The 17,116-nt window shown below is 47.7% G+C and overlaps 1 protein-coding gene and 1 long non-coding RNA gene across 7 annotated transcripts in view; one reads left to right on the top strand and one right to left on the bottom strand.

Moving 5' to 3' along the window:
* Positions 1-17,116, top strand: part of CREB3L1 (cAMP responsive element binding protein 3 like 1) — a 74,266-nt gene that overhangs the window by 31,847 nt on the left and 25,303 nt on the right. For 2 of the 6 annotated variants that reach the window (XM_068193531.1, XM_068193532.1), the window contains exon 1: positions 14,468-14,765. The exons of 3 other annotated variants lie outside the window; for them this stretch is intronic. In XM_068193531.1, coding sequence (XP_068049632.1) covers positions 14,649-14,765 — 117 coding nt within the window. In that variant the 5' untranslated portion in view covers positions 14,468-14,648. Of the gene's footprint in view, positions 1-14,464; positions 14,766-17,116 lie in introns of those variants that run through there. One more of the 6 variants, XM_068193533.1, reaches the window with a different exon arrangement.
* Positions 10,918-14,234, bottom strand: LOC137475824 (uncharacterized). Its single transcript, XR_011000091.1, has 2 exons — positions 13,898-14,234; positions 10,918-11,816 (listed from the first exon to the last, which is right to left on the bottom strand). It is a non-coding gene; the product is annotated as an uncharacterized lncRNA (long non-coding RNA).

Below are 17,116 nucleotides of genomic sequence, written 5' to 3' on the forward strand. Positions count from 1 at the left end.
GAGCAGGAATGACATGGTAGACAGGCACAGGGAAGAGATTATCCCCCTTTTCTTGAGAATCATAAAAATGTGTCTCAAATACAGTGTCCAGTTTTGGGTTGCCTGATAGCAGAAAGATATGGATAAATCTGAGTGCATCAAGAGGGTTGTCACCAAGGTAACTAGGAGAACACAGGAGAATTTCTCCTGTGAGGAGTAGGTGAGAGAGTTGAACTTCCTTAGCTGGAGAAGATACAGCCCCAGGAGGACCTAGCAGAAGCCTACCTGCACAGCTGAGAAAGTTTCTGAGAAGATGGAGCCAGGCTCTTTCATAAGTGCATGGCAGGAGGATGAGTGGTCATAAATTGGAACAGGGAAGGTTTAGACTGGGTTTGAGGAACCGATTTATCACTGTGAGGATTCTGAGGGTTTTTTTTGAAAATCATATGGAGAGTGGTGTCTGCTTAATTGGAGGGGAAGTCTTCAAAGGACGCAAAATGCCTCTCTTCACTTAGCTTTTGTGAACCAGACTTACACAGGATGGCTGCTAACATCACTGTCAGTCTCCTTTTGCTCTAGAGGCCATATACTGCTCTTGAACTTTGCAGGGCAACTTCGCTCTTTTTTTTCTCCCAGGAGGACCTACTATATGTAAAGCTAATCCTTCACGCAGTGCCTGTTTATCAATTTCACCCAATTGTGTCCTGCCCAGTCCAGCATATCTAATAATTTCTGCAAGCAACCATCTATTTGCTTACAGTCTATTACAATTGCACTCAGAGTACTCTTACTCTCTCATTCAGCTCTTATCAGTCCTGTGAAACTCTTAAAAGACTTATCTCTTGAGTCAGATTCACCACTGTGCTTCACTGGGTCTGTGACACTTATGTCAGAAGGAAGCCAGAATAAACCAACCAAACAGGAGTCATGTGTTTCTTTTCAGCCCAGTACCCCAGTGGGTTTGTCTCTTCCCTTTGCTTCTGTGTTTTATAGTGCAAAAAAACACCTTCAAAGATGACTTTGGATATTTATGTAAACACAGCTTTATTTTGACTCTATGCTTTTAAAAGCATATACTTTACCTCCTTCAGGAGACATCAAGGCAAGAAAATAGCCTGCGTGCTGACTTGGGTCTCCACAGTTAGAAGCTGCAGAATGGCTGTTCAGGCTGTCTCAGGAGTGCTAACCCAGCTCCTCTGGGGAATGCACACTAATGCATTCTTTCACTGTGTGATCCTATATGCCCAGGCAATGTGACAAATGGCATTTTCTGGAGCCTACAAAGGGACAACAGAATGGGAGAAAACTGCCTGTCTCTGTGGGTGTGCTCCTTGAGTGCAAACTGGGTGTTGGGCTTACTGTGTGCTCTTTCCTTTAATATTGTCCTGGTCTGCAGGAGGAGGAGAGTGGCAGGACTGTACACTGTGAGCAGGCTGAGGGTGATGCTGGTGCCACTCATAGGGGAAGCTTCCCCTGAAGATGAAGAAAGGCAATTCACCATGGATGACTGTCACTCTCACAGGAAGCCTGTACACACTTTTATTCCTCTTATGCCTACTACAGGGACATAAATAGCACTTAAGTGGTGCTTAGGTGTTGAACTGACCTTTGGTCTGAGCGAGTTTCATGCTCTGTAAACTCCCTCTCACCGTCTCAGTGCACACTGAGGATGGAGAGTGCAGGCAAACTTGGTCACCCGCTTTGTATCCCTTGCAGTTGCTAGACAGGGGAGCTCTGCTGTAACAGGACGCTGGGTCTCCAAGACTGATGGTAATCTTTTGGGGGGACACATGCAGCAAGCATTTTGGCCCTCTAGTCCTGTGCCTGGTAAAATTTGGTCAGTAACACTTTTATGATTAGTCTGCCAAGTACTAGATATGGAAAGGCTATATTCTTTAAATTTTTCTTGGAACTCACCGACCAGATTCCTGTAGGATCTGGAGCACAGATACAGAGACCTGATGGGGCCATAAGACCTGACCTGATGGGAATGAATCCAAAGATAATAGTTCCCATATCTTTCTATTTCATTAGTCTCTTTGGATCCATCTCATAGTTTCTCCACTTCGAGGCTCTGCTGCACTTTACTATCTCATGCTGAGACTTATACTTGCAGAAGTGCTAGCAGCAGGATGAAACCAAAGCTGAACATGGGTCCATGGATCTCTGAGTCTGAGTCTCTGAGCATCAGCATTGCAGAGTCACCACCAGGAAAAATGTTTCCCTTTTGATAAAGAAGAGGGGAAGATACTCACTTCATTTGGAAGACTCTAGGTAAATACTTAATCCAGAGACTGTGGATCATTTGTGGGTCCTATCTGCCAGGAAATTGATAAACATTTGGGATACTCTTCCTAAATAAACACATTCATTTGTTGGACAACTGCCTGCACGTGCTGGGAACCCATTGTCCTAAATTACCATCTCAGCCAAAGTGGGAGAACCCATTAACTGTGCTCTTGGGCCAGAATTAGGAGAGAGGCTGCAACTTAGAGCAGGAGTGCGGGAAGGCATATGTCCAAAACAGGGTTAAACAGTGGAGACAGATCCATCATCTTGGTGGGGAGAAGCAGGAAGGTCTTTGTTGAAGTGCTTGCAGAGTAAACAAAGGGAGGGTTTGGCAGGAGGTGGAAGTACATCTGTGCACACAGTCCACTCCCACCGAGGGATCAGCACCAGCTGGGAGATGCTGGAGTTGTGTACTGCTCAGTCTATGTCTGCCAGGTAATCCTCATCCCCTGTGCATAAGGCAGCCGTTCAATGCCACCACCACCGCTTTCAGAGAGGGACAAATCGGAGGTCTCATTTCTATAGATCAGACTGTAAAAAACCTCTAAGACTGGCCCACTGTATCTTCTCTTGGTACAAGTGGATGAGCTTGTACTGTATGGTGGCTTCAGAAGCCACCATAGTGTGTGGTAGCTTCTGAATTTAATTAAATGTGTTGTGTTCATTGATGCAAAATGTCTTCTGCTGGTCAGGAGCTCATCTGGTACTGCACTGGTCCTATCCTGTGCTGCTCTGGTCTCATCCATGACTGGTGCTGTGCTGGTGCTGCACTGTTCTTGCTGAAGCCTGGAATGGAGCTGTCTCTGGTAGAGCAGGGATTAGGAAAGAAGAGCATTTTCTGAAACAACGACTTGAAGGGGAATTGAGAATAGGGATTTCATAGCCACAGTTGTAGCTGAACTATTTAAAAAATGGCCAGGCTGACACCTCTGTGACTTACTGCAGTATTTCCTTGGAGAAAAGTTATTCCTCTGCTTGCTCCCTTTTTTCCTCAGCATTTCTCCATAGGTTTTAAGGTAGTATTTAATTAGCATTTAATAATTACTTATTTACTATTTAAAGAATTCTCAGTGTTAAAGGAAGCAAATGAAAATGCTTAACTCCCTGAAGTTGTCTTTGGGACAGCCGCTTGGCAGATCTTCTTCACATAACCCCAGGCAGGATTGTTCTTGATACAGCAATTTGATTCTCAAGGCTCACTTGTTCCAATGCATTTCAAGGAAGGGATGAGTCAACCCACTAAAGCTTATGCATCCTTGTCCTGTTGTGGACAGTCCACTGTAAGAAACCAGATGGCTCACAAAAACCAATTGTGACTCTCCTTGTTGCAGAGTTACAGGAAAACTGGTAGGGCACCAGCAACAAAGCAAACCATTATAGCTTTCCTAAGAAATGCCCAAAACCTGTCTCTCGGCCTAATTTGGCTGAGAGATTTCCCAGGGAAATTCCAGGTCTGTGCAGCAAGGTACAATGCAGTCACCTATGCTTCACAGGCGACCTTGTGGTGAGCATTGTTCTTCAGGAGACATGTCTGCTGGAGGAGCCAAGTGTGTTAGGTCCTCAGTTCCAAGCCAATCCCAGCTTTCTGCCAGGGACTGTATTTTCACATCTGAACTGCTGAGACTTCATGTCTCCACATCGCAGATGAGAAATAAGAACAAGGGTGGAACCAAAGCCATCTTTCTTGGCTGGCTCCCCATGCTGGCACCATCTTTTTCCTGCTGCAGCAGGTGACTTCTGTGTGAGCAACCTCACAGTAGTTTGGTATCCCCTGACTGAAATCATCAATCCAGTTTTCAGCCTGGCACTAGGACAGAGCTTACATGGAGCTTGTCTCTTACTTTTTCCTGTATCTGGGAGCTCAACTTGTGTTGTAAGATTTTAGGTGTTTCCTAGGGTTGGTGTCTGCATGTTTTGCAACGTTCATCAGAGCAGAAATAGCTGAAAGGCTGTAAGAGCCAAGGGCATGGCCAGAGTGGCAAGGGATTACAAGTAGCATGCTGAAAGGCAGGCTGTGTCTTTCAACACAGTTGTTCCCCATGTCTGCCATGCAGTGTTTACATCTATCTAACTTATTTCCAGCTGCTCAAGAAAACATATTTTACTTCTGCTTTCCTGTATGGTTACATCGTTCAAAGTTTTCCTTTCCTGTAATTTCCTGAACTGACCCAAACACTCCAGCCTTATCCTCTCAACCACCCCTTTTTGACTTCTTTATCCACCTTCTTTTCTCTTTCTTTGTATCTTTTCTTTCACTCTTATTTTCTTAAACCTGTCCAAGGCTATCCGCCTTTGAAATCATGTGGCACTGCTCTGGCCTGGTCTATATCCAACTGATAGATGCTTTATACTTACCTTGACACATTGATCAGCCAGAACAAGGCCTCATGAAGGTTAGAAGTGCACATATCCACATACTTTTTCACTCCTTTCTTTCTTGTCCTATTTTACCTTCTCACTTTCTAAGACTGGAGAAATTACCTATAGAGCACTGTGGAAGGCTATTCTCCCTGAAACTACTATGTAATCTAAACCAGTACTGGAGTAATTAGTACCATCTTTAGAGCTCAAAGGTGATGCCTTGTGTGAGGTCATTTATTACAGTCACTGTCCAGGCTGTTCCAGAGGAAACTCACCCCTGACTACCTCAGCAAAGTTGCTTTTGGCTTCTTTACACTGTGACTTTGTCTTGATTAGGAAAAATGTTCATTTAGGTCAGTTTGGCTGACCCGATTAGCAAAGCCTGCTCAAAATGCGGTTAGCATTTTTCCTAGAATAGATGCAAAACATAATGCTTTCAGCTGAGCAATTTGTGCCAGGACTTCCCCTGCAACAGGAATGTCAGGGCTCCCTTGGGAGAAAGCTGGCAGCTAATGCTGGAGGAGTACTACAACTTGGGCCTGACACCAACTGTGTTACACAGGAGGGAACTGCATGCTACATTGCTACATTGGTTGTGGACATTCCTATTGGATTGTCAGCATTCCTCCTGCAGGTGAGCTTTGTTAGATCAATGCCCAAACAACATCCTCCATGCTGGCTCCCCACCACAGTGTTGTGGGGTCACTGGCTCCTCCTTTCGATGGCGTGGCACATCCAGGGGGAGCACTGCAGCTTAAGAATAACCCGTCTCTACTGTTCAAGGCGCAGGAGGTCTACCATGAGAACCTGCTCTGGCTCTGCAATATTTGCAGCCCTCTCACTACTTGGAGGAGAGCTTTCCCCTCCAGAAGGGGAAAAAAGGTAGAGGGAGACCAGGATGAAGAAGAGGACCCAGTTCCAGAGCCTCAGGAGTTAATTGTTGCATGTCAGAGCAGCTTGATGTTAAATGAGTCTGCTAAATTCATGACAGTTGAAGGAAGGAGCTGGGCAGGTGCTTTTGGCTAAGCTCACTGCTGTCCCGGGGGGAGGGACTGCAAGCCAGGCAGCTCAGGGAGGAGGAAACCAGCTCTGACATTTGTAAAGACTGTTGATGGAAGGTTTCTTTCAAAGACTTTTCAGTTTCTCAATCTGAGAGCTCTTTGCCCAGGGAGTGCTGGAAATGTGGCTCTTCTTTCCAAGCAAATGTGACAGACTCTCACAGTTGATGAGGTGCTGTTGAGCCACAAATACTGAATTGCCGATTTAATGATGTTGGGTTTGTTTTTGTTGTGTTTCTTTGTGTTTATAGACAGTGCTGCAGTGAGGTTGTTGGGAATGGGGGAACTGTATTTCAGTCCTGGCTCTGCCAGTTTCTTAGTGTGTGATCCTCAAGGTGTCACTTTCAGTGATGCAGATTTTATTCACTATAAAAAAGTGGACATCCTTATTCTTATTGAAAAGGAGCAGTGAAGCAGGTTAACGCAGATTAACAAAAACTAAGACTGGAGTGGGGTTTTGCTAGTAAGTATCTGCCAGGAAAGGTCCATACCAGTTATTACTTTGCTTCCCTAGTTGGACTCTTTTTCAATGGCTTTGTAGCTACACATGGTATTTGCCACATTTTCAGTTTGGCAATTCTGTTTCTATTTTCTACTGATATCCCAGCTATCCTTCACCCCTCTCCTGTTCCTTATCCCTGTGGACTGCACATGTCTCTATCTGACCTCAGATACTTCAAGCTAATCCAGAGTAATCTTTCTGTGTCAGTATGAATGACTGTGTTGGTCAGCATCAGGATTTAAACTAAAGTACTTTTGGCCCACGCTGTTACTGGTCTGACCATTCTGGGCCTTACTGAAAACCAAACAATTTGTACTTTATAAATCCAGTGAATGGGCTGTACTCATACCTTATCCTCCACTGTACAACCAGATCCTGGCCCAGGCACAAAGCTTAACTTCTCCATCAGTTTGGTGCTGAGACCACCCTGTTTTATTTTTGCCCCAAACTGCTGCATGGTCAGAGTTCTTAGGCTCCCAAACTATTTCTCTGCTGGTTTGTAAATGAGAAGGAGGTAACAAGCTCCTTCTCATAAAATACCAGAATGTCATGGCTTTATCAGTCCCTAGCAGGATATTCAAGACCCATGTCAATCCCTCCTGCTGCTCAGTGCATTTTTTTGCACTTTCCCTTTCTTTGGAGGTGCCTTTTCTTCACAGTAACTCTGTCTAGCCTGCTGTAAAGTTAGGATCACCATCATCCATTGGGAAGAGTGATGCAGAGGTTGCTTTTCCATCCTCTGATCCTTCCCCTGCTCTTCAGGTTTTATCAAATATAGTTGGCAACAGTCCAGCAACTGGATTAGCAGTAATTAATGAGCAAATGGCATGCAGCCCTTTTTCAGACCTGGCAAAGCACATACCTTTCACTTTTTTCTTACATGGTTTTCAGCTCTTTTTTATCATGCTGGGAGGGAGCAGAGTAGCAGCAGATGCTGCTGTGGTCAATACTGGGGAGTGAATAGAGGCTGCTGTGCTCTTTTCTTTGCTGCTAATTAGTACCAGGGTGTAGGTAGAGGCTGCTAGCTAGGACAGCAAAACTGTTTTCTCCCTCCCCTTGTAGCTGCAGCCACAGTGAGCAGTCAGTGGCAGCTGTAAGCAGCTGGGGTGAACTGCAGCAGAGCAGGAGTAATGCTGATTTCTTAATTTTCCTGCATGCTTCAGGCTCCAGGCACGCAGCCCTTACAACCTCCTCCTTTGTGACCTGGAGCTGAAGTCCCAGGTGCGGTGAAGGCACACATTACTGTGCCAAGCCCGGCAGCCACACAGTGTGGTGAGGTCACCCAGCACCTTTGATACCTATAAGTGCCAGAGACCCATGTCCAGAGCAGTTGCCCATCCACTGGTCTCAGATGCCTTTCTGATATTTGATGAAATTGAATTACACAGAGTTGTCAGAGGATTTATTTACTTATTCTGGGAAAGACTGAAGCATGCCAGAAGACATGGAAAATAGGGAAAGAAATAGGGACGAAAAACCAAAGATGAGAGAGGTAGCTATGCAGTTAGCATTCCTGAGCCATCTGGACCTGTTGGCATGGCCCCATCTGGATGGGCTCACGTGTTCATCCACAGCATGATGTAATCTTCATTGTCCAGCATTTGATTTTTCTCCTTGTGCTGGATGGCCTCATATCTAGTGCATGTCTGGAGCGGGCATTTTGATTTCCTGTTGCTATTTGTGGACTTTTCCTGGCCGATCCTCAAGCTCAGCTCAGGCGGTTTGCATTCCTCAAGCAGAAGCAGCAATGCCACCCTGCCAGCAGGAGCGGAAGCCAGCTGCAGCCAGCCTGCCAGCCCGGGAGAGGCAGCCCTGCACGTGGAACCAGCTGTGGTGTGCACCGTGCTGCAGCTGGAGAGAAAGTGACACCTCTGCCTGGTGCTTTGACCACGGCAGCTGAGCTCTGGAGTCGGCTCAGCCTTCAACACAGAGAGGGCTGGCTGGACCACTGTTCCCAGATGCTCACAGGCTTTCCTGCCCTGCTGGATCTTGCAGCAGAACAGGAGGAAGGAGAGTTTTACTTGACTCAAGACCTATTCCTCCCTTCAGTGGGAGTAAAAAGCAGCTGATGATCTCAGTCCCTCTTCTTTACAAATACCTGCACCAGGGAACACCAGGGCTCTTGACTGCCCTGTGAAGCAGGTGGGCTTTCCCAGCACATAGGAAGGAAGGCTGGGAAGGATCTGGTCTGACATTGCCACTCTTGATAGTGGAAGGCCTGTCATCCCCTTCCCTCCATCACTCAGTGAGTACCATTTGCAGGAGGCAGTGCAGTCCAGTCGGAAGGATTCGCTCAGGTTCCCACCATGTTCTGTGGGAGACTGCCATGCCTCACCAAGACCAACCGTCTATTTTTTTCTTGTATCATTCCTAGCACATATGAAATGAAGACAATTTGTATGTCTGCCTCCATAAGAACACAGTTTTAAGGTCTTTAAGTCACAGAAGCCACACAGGAACAAAACAGCCTTCTTCACTACATAAATTCAATGTGTAGAGGGGCAAACAGTCAAGCCATAGATCCCCTCCTGCTTTTAGAATCAGAGCAATTCCCACCCTCCTGTATGGCTGGGAAAGTCTGAGATGCTCAGTGGATGAAGATGGGATTTCTCTACCATGTACCACTGCTGCAAGCAAACCTCAAACCCAGCAATATGAGGGCCTGCTTCAGATTATGCCATTCTCCACTCTGACTCAAGATGTGGGTAGCTGTGTGATGATACATTAGGCAACAGTTTGACCTGAGCATGCAGTACTCCCTCCCTTACAATGCCTCATCCTGCCCACATGCCTCCCTTAGCTTTGTTTCCCCCATGGGCTTGGGAATGGGAAAATTGTGTGCAATGGCCCCCAGAGAATGAAATTATTCTCAGTGGAGAATCCTACTGCCTGGTTCAGAAGTCATCCTGTTTGCATGTGAAGAGAGCAGGGCTTTGCTTTCATAATAACCCAGGGACAGCCTGTCCACCAGGGATGGTCTCCCTGGAACCACAGAGCTGAACTTTTCCACCCAGCTCAGCTCTGTTGAGTGAGAGAGTAGCTCTGGAAAATGACTGCCTCTTTTTAAACCAATTGGCAAAAGTCTTGCATCTCTCCTGGGAACAGGCCAGGGATTCTGAGTCACTGCTTGAGTGGGTTGTGGCCAAGGTAGTCGTACCCAAGATATTAAGTGAGAGAGGAGAGATCCACCCAGGAGTGCCAGCAGAAAGAGAAATACTCATGACCATAATGAATAATAATATAATGATGAAAAGATTCAGAAATGCACTGCCCACTCCAAAAATAAAGTTTGAGGACAACTCAAATGTTGTAAAAAAAAGAGAGGAAAGAGTCGAGAAAGACCGCCAAAGCCTGCATGTCAGCTGCAATGCAAGGAGTCCCGTCCAGCTGGCCTGGGTTCAAAGAGCTCCTATTGTCCAACAGCATTTCCAAGACACCATTCAAAACTTTCAGAAAATAAACCCAAGATGCAGGGTGAGATTTATCACACAATAAAGGCAAGCCAGATGTGTGCACCCTTTCAGAGAGAGACAGGAGGAAGACGAAGGAGGAGTGAAGCGGGGGGGGCATGAAGGAGCAGAGGCATGAGGGAAGAGGTTGGCATGAAAGGCCTGATGCTGTGAGGATCCAGGCAGGAATAGGGGAGTGGATCTGTGCTGGGACACATATTGGGCACTTGTGAAAGGTTTCCTGTTTACCGAGAACACTATACTTGAGAAAATTCACCAAGCATCAAGGTTAAGGAACAAAGAGGGAAGATCTCACTGATGCTTTTTTTTCTTCTGTTGCACATAAAACCGTGATGGATACTGAAAGGTTGCTTCTTGTCCTGAATTATATATCTGCAAAATAAAGACCCTGTCTGAAAGAATGTCCAGAAGCCAAACCACTGTAGATTTTGTCTTGATTTTCTCAGGCTCACATAGTCTTCATTATTGCTGTGCAGCACTGGCCACTATGGCAGGGATGTAACTTCTGCCACAGGAATCACTCACTTCCAGCTGTGATTTAATTATGTTACAATCTATTTAACATAATCAAATAATAATAAAAGCAATTAATTACACAGAAAGATAATTTAATCTTTGAATATGCTGCTAACATGGAGTTACATAACTACAACCTGCCATCACTAGATAACTCCTCAAGTTCTCCCTGCCTGCAGAACAACCTGGCACAGTGGCCATGCCATACCACACACCACAGATGAAAAACTGACTTGGATTTATTTGTTCTCAGGAAAATCTATGGTAGTTAGGACTTGTTCATCTAAGAGCAAAAAGCCTGAGAAAACATTTTGGAGGCTTAAGCTAGAGAGTCCTTCTTTGCAGTGACTCATTTGCTTGGTAACTGTATTTCTCTTTAGAACAGGGTTTTTTTTTTGTGTTGTGGTTTTTTTTGGTGGTTTTTTTTTTTTTTTTTTTTTTTTTTTTTTTTTTTTTTTTAAGGTCTGGATGTATCTGGAGTCTTTAAACTGAGTTCAGTTGCAGATACCGAATTTGAAGCAGGATGCACTTAGTGCACTTAGCTCTGTAAGGAGCCATGCTTGATTACCAGAGTTGTTCCTCGAAGCCCTAAAACCCATGAGGCTATCCATCATCTCCCTTGTCCAGAGATGTCCAGAAAATGGATTCGCAAATCCACCAGCTTCTGCAGAGACCATTCCAATGCTGGGGTGCAGATGTCTGCTTGATCTCAGACTCAGGAGCTTTCACAGCAGGAGTTCAGGGTTTCCTGGCTTTAAAGGAACACGGGATCTTTTCTTCTCAGAAGCTTCTAACATTGCTTGAGTACATGATACCATGTATCTCCACATTTCAACTTCTTTTCACCAGCTACATGGTCCTTGGCTGCTGGGCCTTGTTGTGGAGAAGTCTGGCTTGAAGAAGGGATAGTTGGAGAGCCAGGTGTTGAGAAGGGGTTTCCATAGGCTTCCTTTTCTCCTTCAGCTGTGATTTTCATCCCATGGTTGAAATGACTGCCTGATCTCTGACCAGTCAGATATCCATCCTTATCTTTGGAAATGCAGGGCTTTTACCCCTGGTTCACCAGCATCACATTTTCATTCTACCCCAGGATGGACTTAATTCAGTTACCCCAGCAGTGACAAATGGCCTGAGAGACCTTACTGCTCTTTGTGGCCTAGGAAGGATTTCCCTGTTCTCCAGAGACTCTGGTTTTTGCAGCTCCATGCTGAGGTGAAAATGGTACCCTCAGCATTGCAGCTGAAGTTTACTTTCCTATCTGCTGCTTAGGGCACAGATTTTCCACTGAAATATTGGCAGAAGGTCAGAAATCTGCATTCCAAGTTGAGTTGCTTTGAAAACTGTCCTGGTGCAGGACCCTGTTCAGTCTGCTGCTTGCAAAACCAAACTTTTGCCCAGCCTGGCCACTGAAGAGAGTCCCAGCTCTTGCTCTCAAGATTTTACATGAAAATCCTTCACATCCTTGAGTCACAAATCAGCTGGCCCAGACTTAGTTGCTCTGTTAAGTGCCCTTTACAAAGGCCCAAGAATGAAAGCCACCAGTAATGTTTGGTATTAGCCGGATGCCTCAGCTTTTGGACTTGAACAGAGTAGAGCTCTTCCTTTTTCAAGGCCTGCTTTTCTTTATGGGTCTCCAGGGACCTGCCAGGGAACAAAATGTGAATTATCTCTGATTTTGCTCTCTGAGCTAAAGAGAAACAGTTTCAATGAGACAAATGAAGATGATTGTAAAGATAATTCAGACATTTCTTCCTTCTCTGGTTATCTCCCAAAGCAGATTTCCTCTATCTCCCACTATGTCTTTCTTGTTGCTTTCTTGCAAGATGCAGAAAAAAAGGCCCATAATGGCCACAGTGGCATGGGGCTGACGAGCTGTGTAAGAGCAGAGATCTGCCAACTCTGGCAGCTTCAACTCCTTACTGGCCAGGGCCAGAAGCTTCCAAAAAAAGAAGAAATGGTGGAGTGGCATTTATTCCAATTTATTTTGGTTATTGAATAAACATTCCCATCCCACTGACTGGTGAATGGCTTGAGCAGCAGCACCTCTCTAATATATTTTAATTGTGTTGAACGTTCATGCTGCATTTAATGTCTTTTGGTGATAGTGTGGCATGGTTTCACATCAGCATGGCAGTAGAGTTCACAGAGTCACACAGAATAAACCAGTATTTTCTTTCACTTGCCCTGCCTGCTGTCACACTGTGCATCCCTCACTATTAAGCAGATTTTTTCTCTAAACTGCCCAGGCAGACATGTCACACACAATTAAATCCATGTAGGCTTTTACAGCGTAGATTTACCTCTAGTTTGCAGGGCTGGGCTAGGGATGCATCCCTTGGGTGTGCAGACATGGCTATGGACACCCAGTTGTGTTCTGGCTGCTGTGTCTCTGTGGGGATTGAGGAAGAGTGCATAGGCTCTGCAAGGGCACATCTGGGTGGAGGTGGATCAGGCTAAAATAGCAGATAGGGCCTTCCTAAAAATGATGGATTATATTTTCACACATAAGGACACGAAGTTCACATGAGGTCCCACTCCCAGATGCTACAGCAGCTGAAAGCCCCATCATGGTGTGGAGTTAGGGTGTCACTGGGAGCCTGATGCAAACACAGCTGAAGCTGCCATGTTCACACAAACAGGCAAAGCACCAATTCAGCCAAGACAGCAGAGATCTGGGGACAGAGATGACAATGCAGCTTCTCTCTCTAAGGGCTACTGCTTGTGTGAAGTCTCTGCCTGGAGACTGACCTTGGCTTGGGAAGGAGTGAAGAAGAAGAGACCCCTGCCAGCTTGCCCAGGGATACCTGCATTCCCATGGAGAACAGCGCCTACGCATCTCTGTTTGAACACAACCCAGCTGCCACCATAATGGATTAGAAATAAGGGTGGCTTTGTTTTGTAGCAAGCAAGTTTTGTCTTCAGTTCTCCAAGCTCAAAAAAAGCCTAGCAGACAAGCTTTTTATTTACCTTTGACAAACTCATAGAAATTTGACCCAAATCTTTTGCCAAATGAGGGTTAAGAGCAGCTGATCCAAATGTTTCATCCTGAGAGAGTTGTGTCCATTTCTGCGTATGGTTTAAGTCCTGCTCTAATTTTTTTTTTTTTTTTATCAGAGTCAGCTGCAAGGCTGTTGTAAGCTAAAGGAAATTTGGGACATTCATTGCATATGTTGCATACACACAGCAAAAGCATGCTGAAAAGCAGAGGCATTCCTTTTTATCCTCCAGGGTGCCACTGCTGGGAGGAGAGGTGCTCCATCTCTGCAGATTCAGCTTGTCACATACCATAGCAAAACATGTACTGTAGCTGCTTTCCACCCCAGGCCAGCGGAGCCTGTTTTGCCCAAGGGGAGGCTGCTATTTCCCCGTTCCTCCCTAGCACCTGCATATCTGCTCTGAACCTGGCACCCACAGGTGGTGGGAGAGCACGAAAATGGCCACGCGGCTGTGGCCACGCTGCAATGCCACTTGTCTTGTGAATCACCTCAGCCTGGGTTCTGTGCTGTTCCACAGTCGTTCCCCTTGCAGGGCACTTCCAGTGTCTCCCACATCGCCACTGCCCATGCCGCTGTGTGCCAGCTGCTAATCCCATTTGTGCTGAACACACTGGTGCCAGCTGTGGAGACACCAGCGTCCAGAATCCTTTAGCAGCACTCAGAATCCTCCCTTGGGGCCACTGGGAAACCCAGTCACAGGCTAGCAGATTTCAACTTTCCACATACCTTTTACTCCCTTCTTTTCATTCTTTCAGGGGCAGAAGCATTTAAGTTAAAGGCTTAAGTCGCCCTCTTCCCCTGCGCCTGGTTCCTCCCAAGATTCTCTCCAGGCAGGCCTGTGAACTCTGAGCTGGATATTACACGGCTGCAATCTCGGCCACGAAACTTCCACGCGAGCTGTGTTGTGCACATGCTTTTTAACAACATCACCCCCTCCGTCAGCTTTGTCCCATCTGCCGGGGTTACAGGCCAGAAGGGGGTGAAACCAAGAAGCCTTCCTGCCTGCCAGGGAGGTTTCGGCACGCCGCGGGAGCCGTGTGTGCCGGAGGGGCTGCGGCGACGTCCCCGGGGCGCTGCCCGTGCCGGCATCCCGGGACGAGCGGGGCCGGCCCGCGCCGCTCCGTCCTAACCCTGCACTCCTCCCGCGCGGCGCGCCGCGCCGCTGGCAGCCGCCTCCCATTGGCCGCCTCCCGGCGGCGCCGGCCAATGGGCGGCCGCGGCTTGCGGGCCGCTGGAAGCGCGCCGCGCGACCGTTAAACCGCCGCCGCCGCCGTCCCCGCGCGGCCGGGGCAGCGCGCGCGCGGCCGCCCTGAGGGGCTGCGGCTCCTCGGCCGCGGCTGCCCCGCCGCTGCTGCGCCCGGCCTGGGCGCCGCGCCCGCCACCGCCCTCCCCCGGCTGCGCCTTGAGCCGCCGACGGGCCCTCCTAGGTCCTGTGGCGCCTAGCGCTGGAAATTGTAAATCCAGGCCCTTGGCACGGATGCGCGGTGGAAGGAGGTTTCCACAGCGAGTTGTGCCTGAGCCTTGCAGGGACAAGAGCAGGCTCAGGGGAGAGCTTGTCACTCTCTACAAGTACCTGAAAGGAGGTTGCAGCCAGGTGGGGGTCCACCTGTTCTCCCAGGCAACTAGAGACAGGACGAGGGGATGTAGTCTTAAAATGCAGGTTTATGTTGAACATTAGCAAGAATTTATTCAGAAAAGGGTGATTAGACATTGGAATGGACTCCCCAGAGAGGTAGTGGAGTCGCCATTCATGCAGGTGTTTAAGGAAAGACTGGCTGTGGCATTTGGTGCCGTGTTCCAGTTGACATGGTGTTCAGTCATAGCTTCTACTCAATGATCTCAGAGGTCTTTTCCCACCTAAGTGGTTCTGTGACTCTGCAATTCTATAGGCAGCAGCAAATTCTGGGTCTAGTTCCAGATCAGATTTGGTCAAACCTTGCCGTACATGCCAAGGTTGTGATGCTGAAAGTAGTCACAGGTGACCTGAGCATTGATGCAGTGCCTGGGGAAGACGGGATGCTGCTGCTCAGGATGCTGTCCTGCTGCTGGAGGGGAATGACAGTGGCATTCACAGGCAGTTTGGCCCTTGGTGCTTTGGCCATGCCACACAGAGGTGTAGCAACAACGAGGGGGTAGCAGGTCAGTGGCAAGCTGTTCAGGCACACCAGGGGCCTGGGTGGACCAGGCATGCAGCAGCAGGAACCTGTGATATGTGAGGTACAAGAGCAATATGGGTTTAGCAGAGGGGTGGCAGCCAAAGGGTTGTTGGATGATTACTTGTGCCCCTTGGGGTGCACATGCACTGACTGGCTGTGTGGAGAAGTGCGCATAGCATCTGTCCATCCTGCCTGAATCTTATTAACACTGTTGAGAACTTCACTTTCATAAGGTCTAAAATTCTCTGCGTTTTAAAGAGAGCAGAAGGACTGTCTGGAGTGTATGGGCTCTTCTTTCCTGGAATGTAAAGAAAACCTCGGCTGTGCAGCTGGAGTGCAGGGGGCTTCATTCCTTAGTGAAAGCAGAGAAGGGAAATGCAGATGTCACAGCTGGGACAGGAGATTTATCTTGGCAAGCAAAGAGGAAAAAATTTTCAAAAAGAAAAGAGAAAACTCAGAAGAATCCCCTCCCCATCTTCACTGCTTGCCAGCACGAGCAGAACCTCCAACCTGCAAAAGCCTTTCGTCTCCTGGGCCTGGGCTGCCGACCAGCTGGATTTAGCCCCTTGCTGCTTTCTCTTTGGAGCGAGACCGTTGTGGTGGGATGAGAGAGGCTGTGAGAACCAGGCTGGTCCTGAAGGAAGACTGTGTCCAAACAACTCAGCTGGAGGTGGGAAGGGGAAAGTCACAGTCAAAGAATGGAAGCATGAAAAGAAAAGGAGGGACAGATGCAGCCAGGATGAGTCCAGAGAAGTGGATCCAGGGGGAGCAAGTCATTACCTCCTCAGCCACGCATGGTGCCACTGGGCTACAAGAGTGCTACCTTAAGGCATCCCATGTGCAACTGGGCAGGGGAGAAGGCTTTGTGCCTCAGTCTCTCCTTGGGGCCTCCAGAGTTCTTACACCAGCTCTGGGTGGGGGTATATGTAGAGCTTGCATTTGGCTATCTGGATGCCTTGCATTAGCTCCCAAGATAACTGCTGTACAACAGGAAAGGGTGTTTGAATGAGAAGTGCACGCACGCACATACAGTGTGCTATTTAGACAACCCTAAGCATGAGGTCAGGATGAAAACATGTGGTAGAAATATGTTTGGAAGAGTCAGTGCCTATGTCGATCACCAGGAGTGGGAGGGAGCAGAAGCCAGGAGCTGACAGATTCTCACTCTCTCCCCATGGCTGAGGTGGCCTTAGTCTGAGCAGATTCTACTGTGGCACCAGGTTAAGGCTCTTTGTAGGGCCTAGAGATGCAATGGTTGTTGCCTCCCCATACCTGTACACACTGCCTCATCCCCTTTGGGCGCTGTCCCCCTGTCCTCCTAGAGTTTGAGGGGGACGGGCAGCCAGAAATCAGGCTTGGATCAGGAAATCCAGCACATCCTCGCCATTGCGTTTCTGTCCCTTGGCTGCCCCCTCCCTGACCGCTCACTGGTAATACAGCTTTGGAAACACATCTCGTGCTATTTCTTGGCTTTGGAGCATAGTTAAAAGAAGAAGGAAGGAGAGTGTGAAAGGGAGGGAAAGATAACAGGAGCAAATAATGCAAAATGAGACTGTGCTGTGAGCTTTGTATCCCATCTGGAAACTGTTTTCCCTCAGTACACTGCACACCCACTCCCTCTAGGCCAGGATGGTAAGGGTCAAGTTTCCCAGTTGACTGGTCCCCCTTGCTAAAGCCAGACCCATCTGTGTGAAAGCTACTTGAAAGGTTTTAAAGGAGAATCTCGACACAGTTGCTGAGCCTTTCATTGTCACAATTAGAAACTCTTGGTCATTCCTCTGAGGAACAG

This window comes from Anomalospiza imberbis, chromosome 6, assembly GCF_031753505.1.
Source record: "Anomalospiza imberbis isolate Cuckoo-Finch-1a 21T00152 chromosome 6, ASM3175350v1, whole genome shotgun sequence".
Classification (NCBI taxonomy): Eukaryota; Metazoa; Chordata; class Aves; order Passeriformes; family Viduidae; genus Anomalospiza; species Anomalospiza imberbis.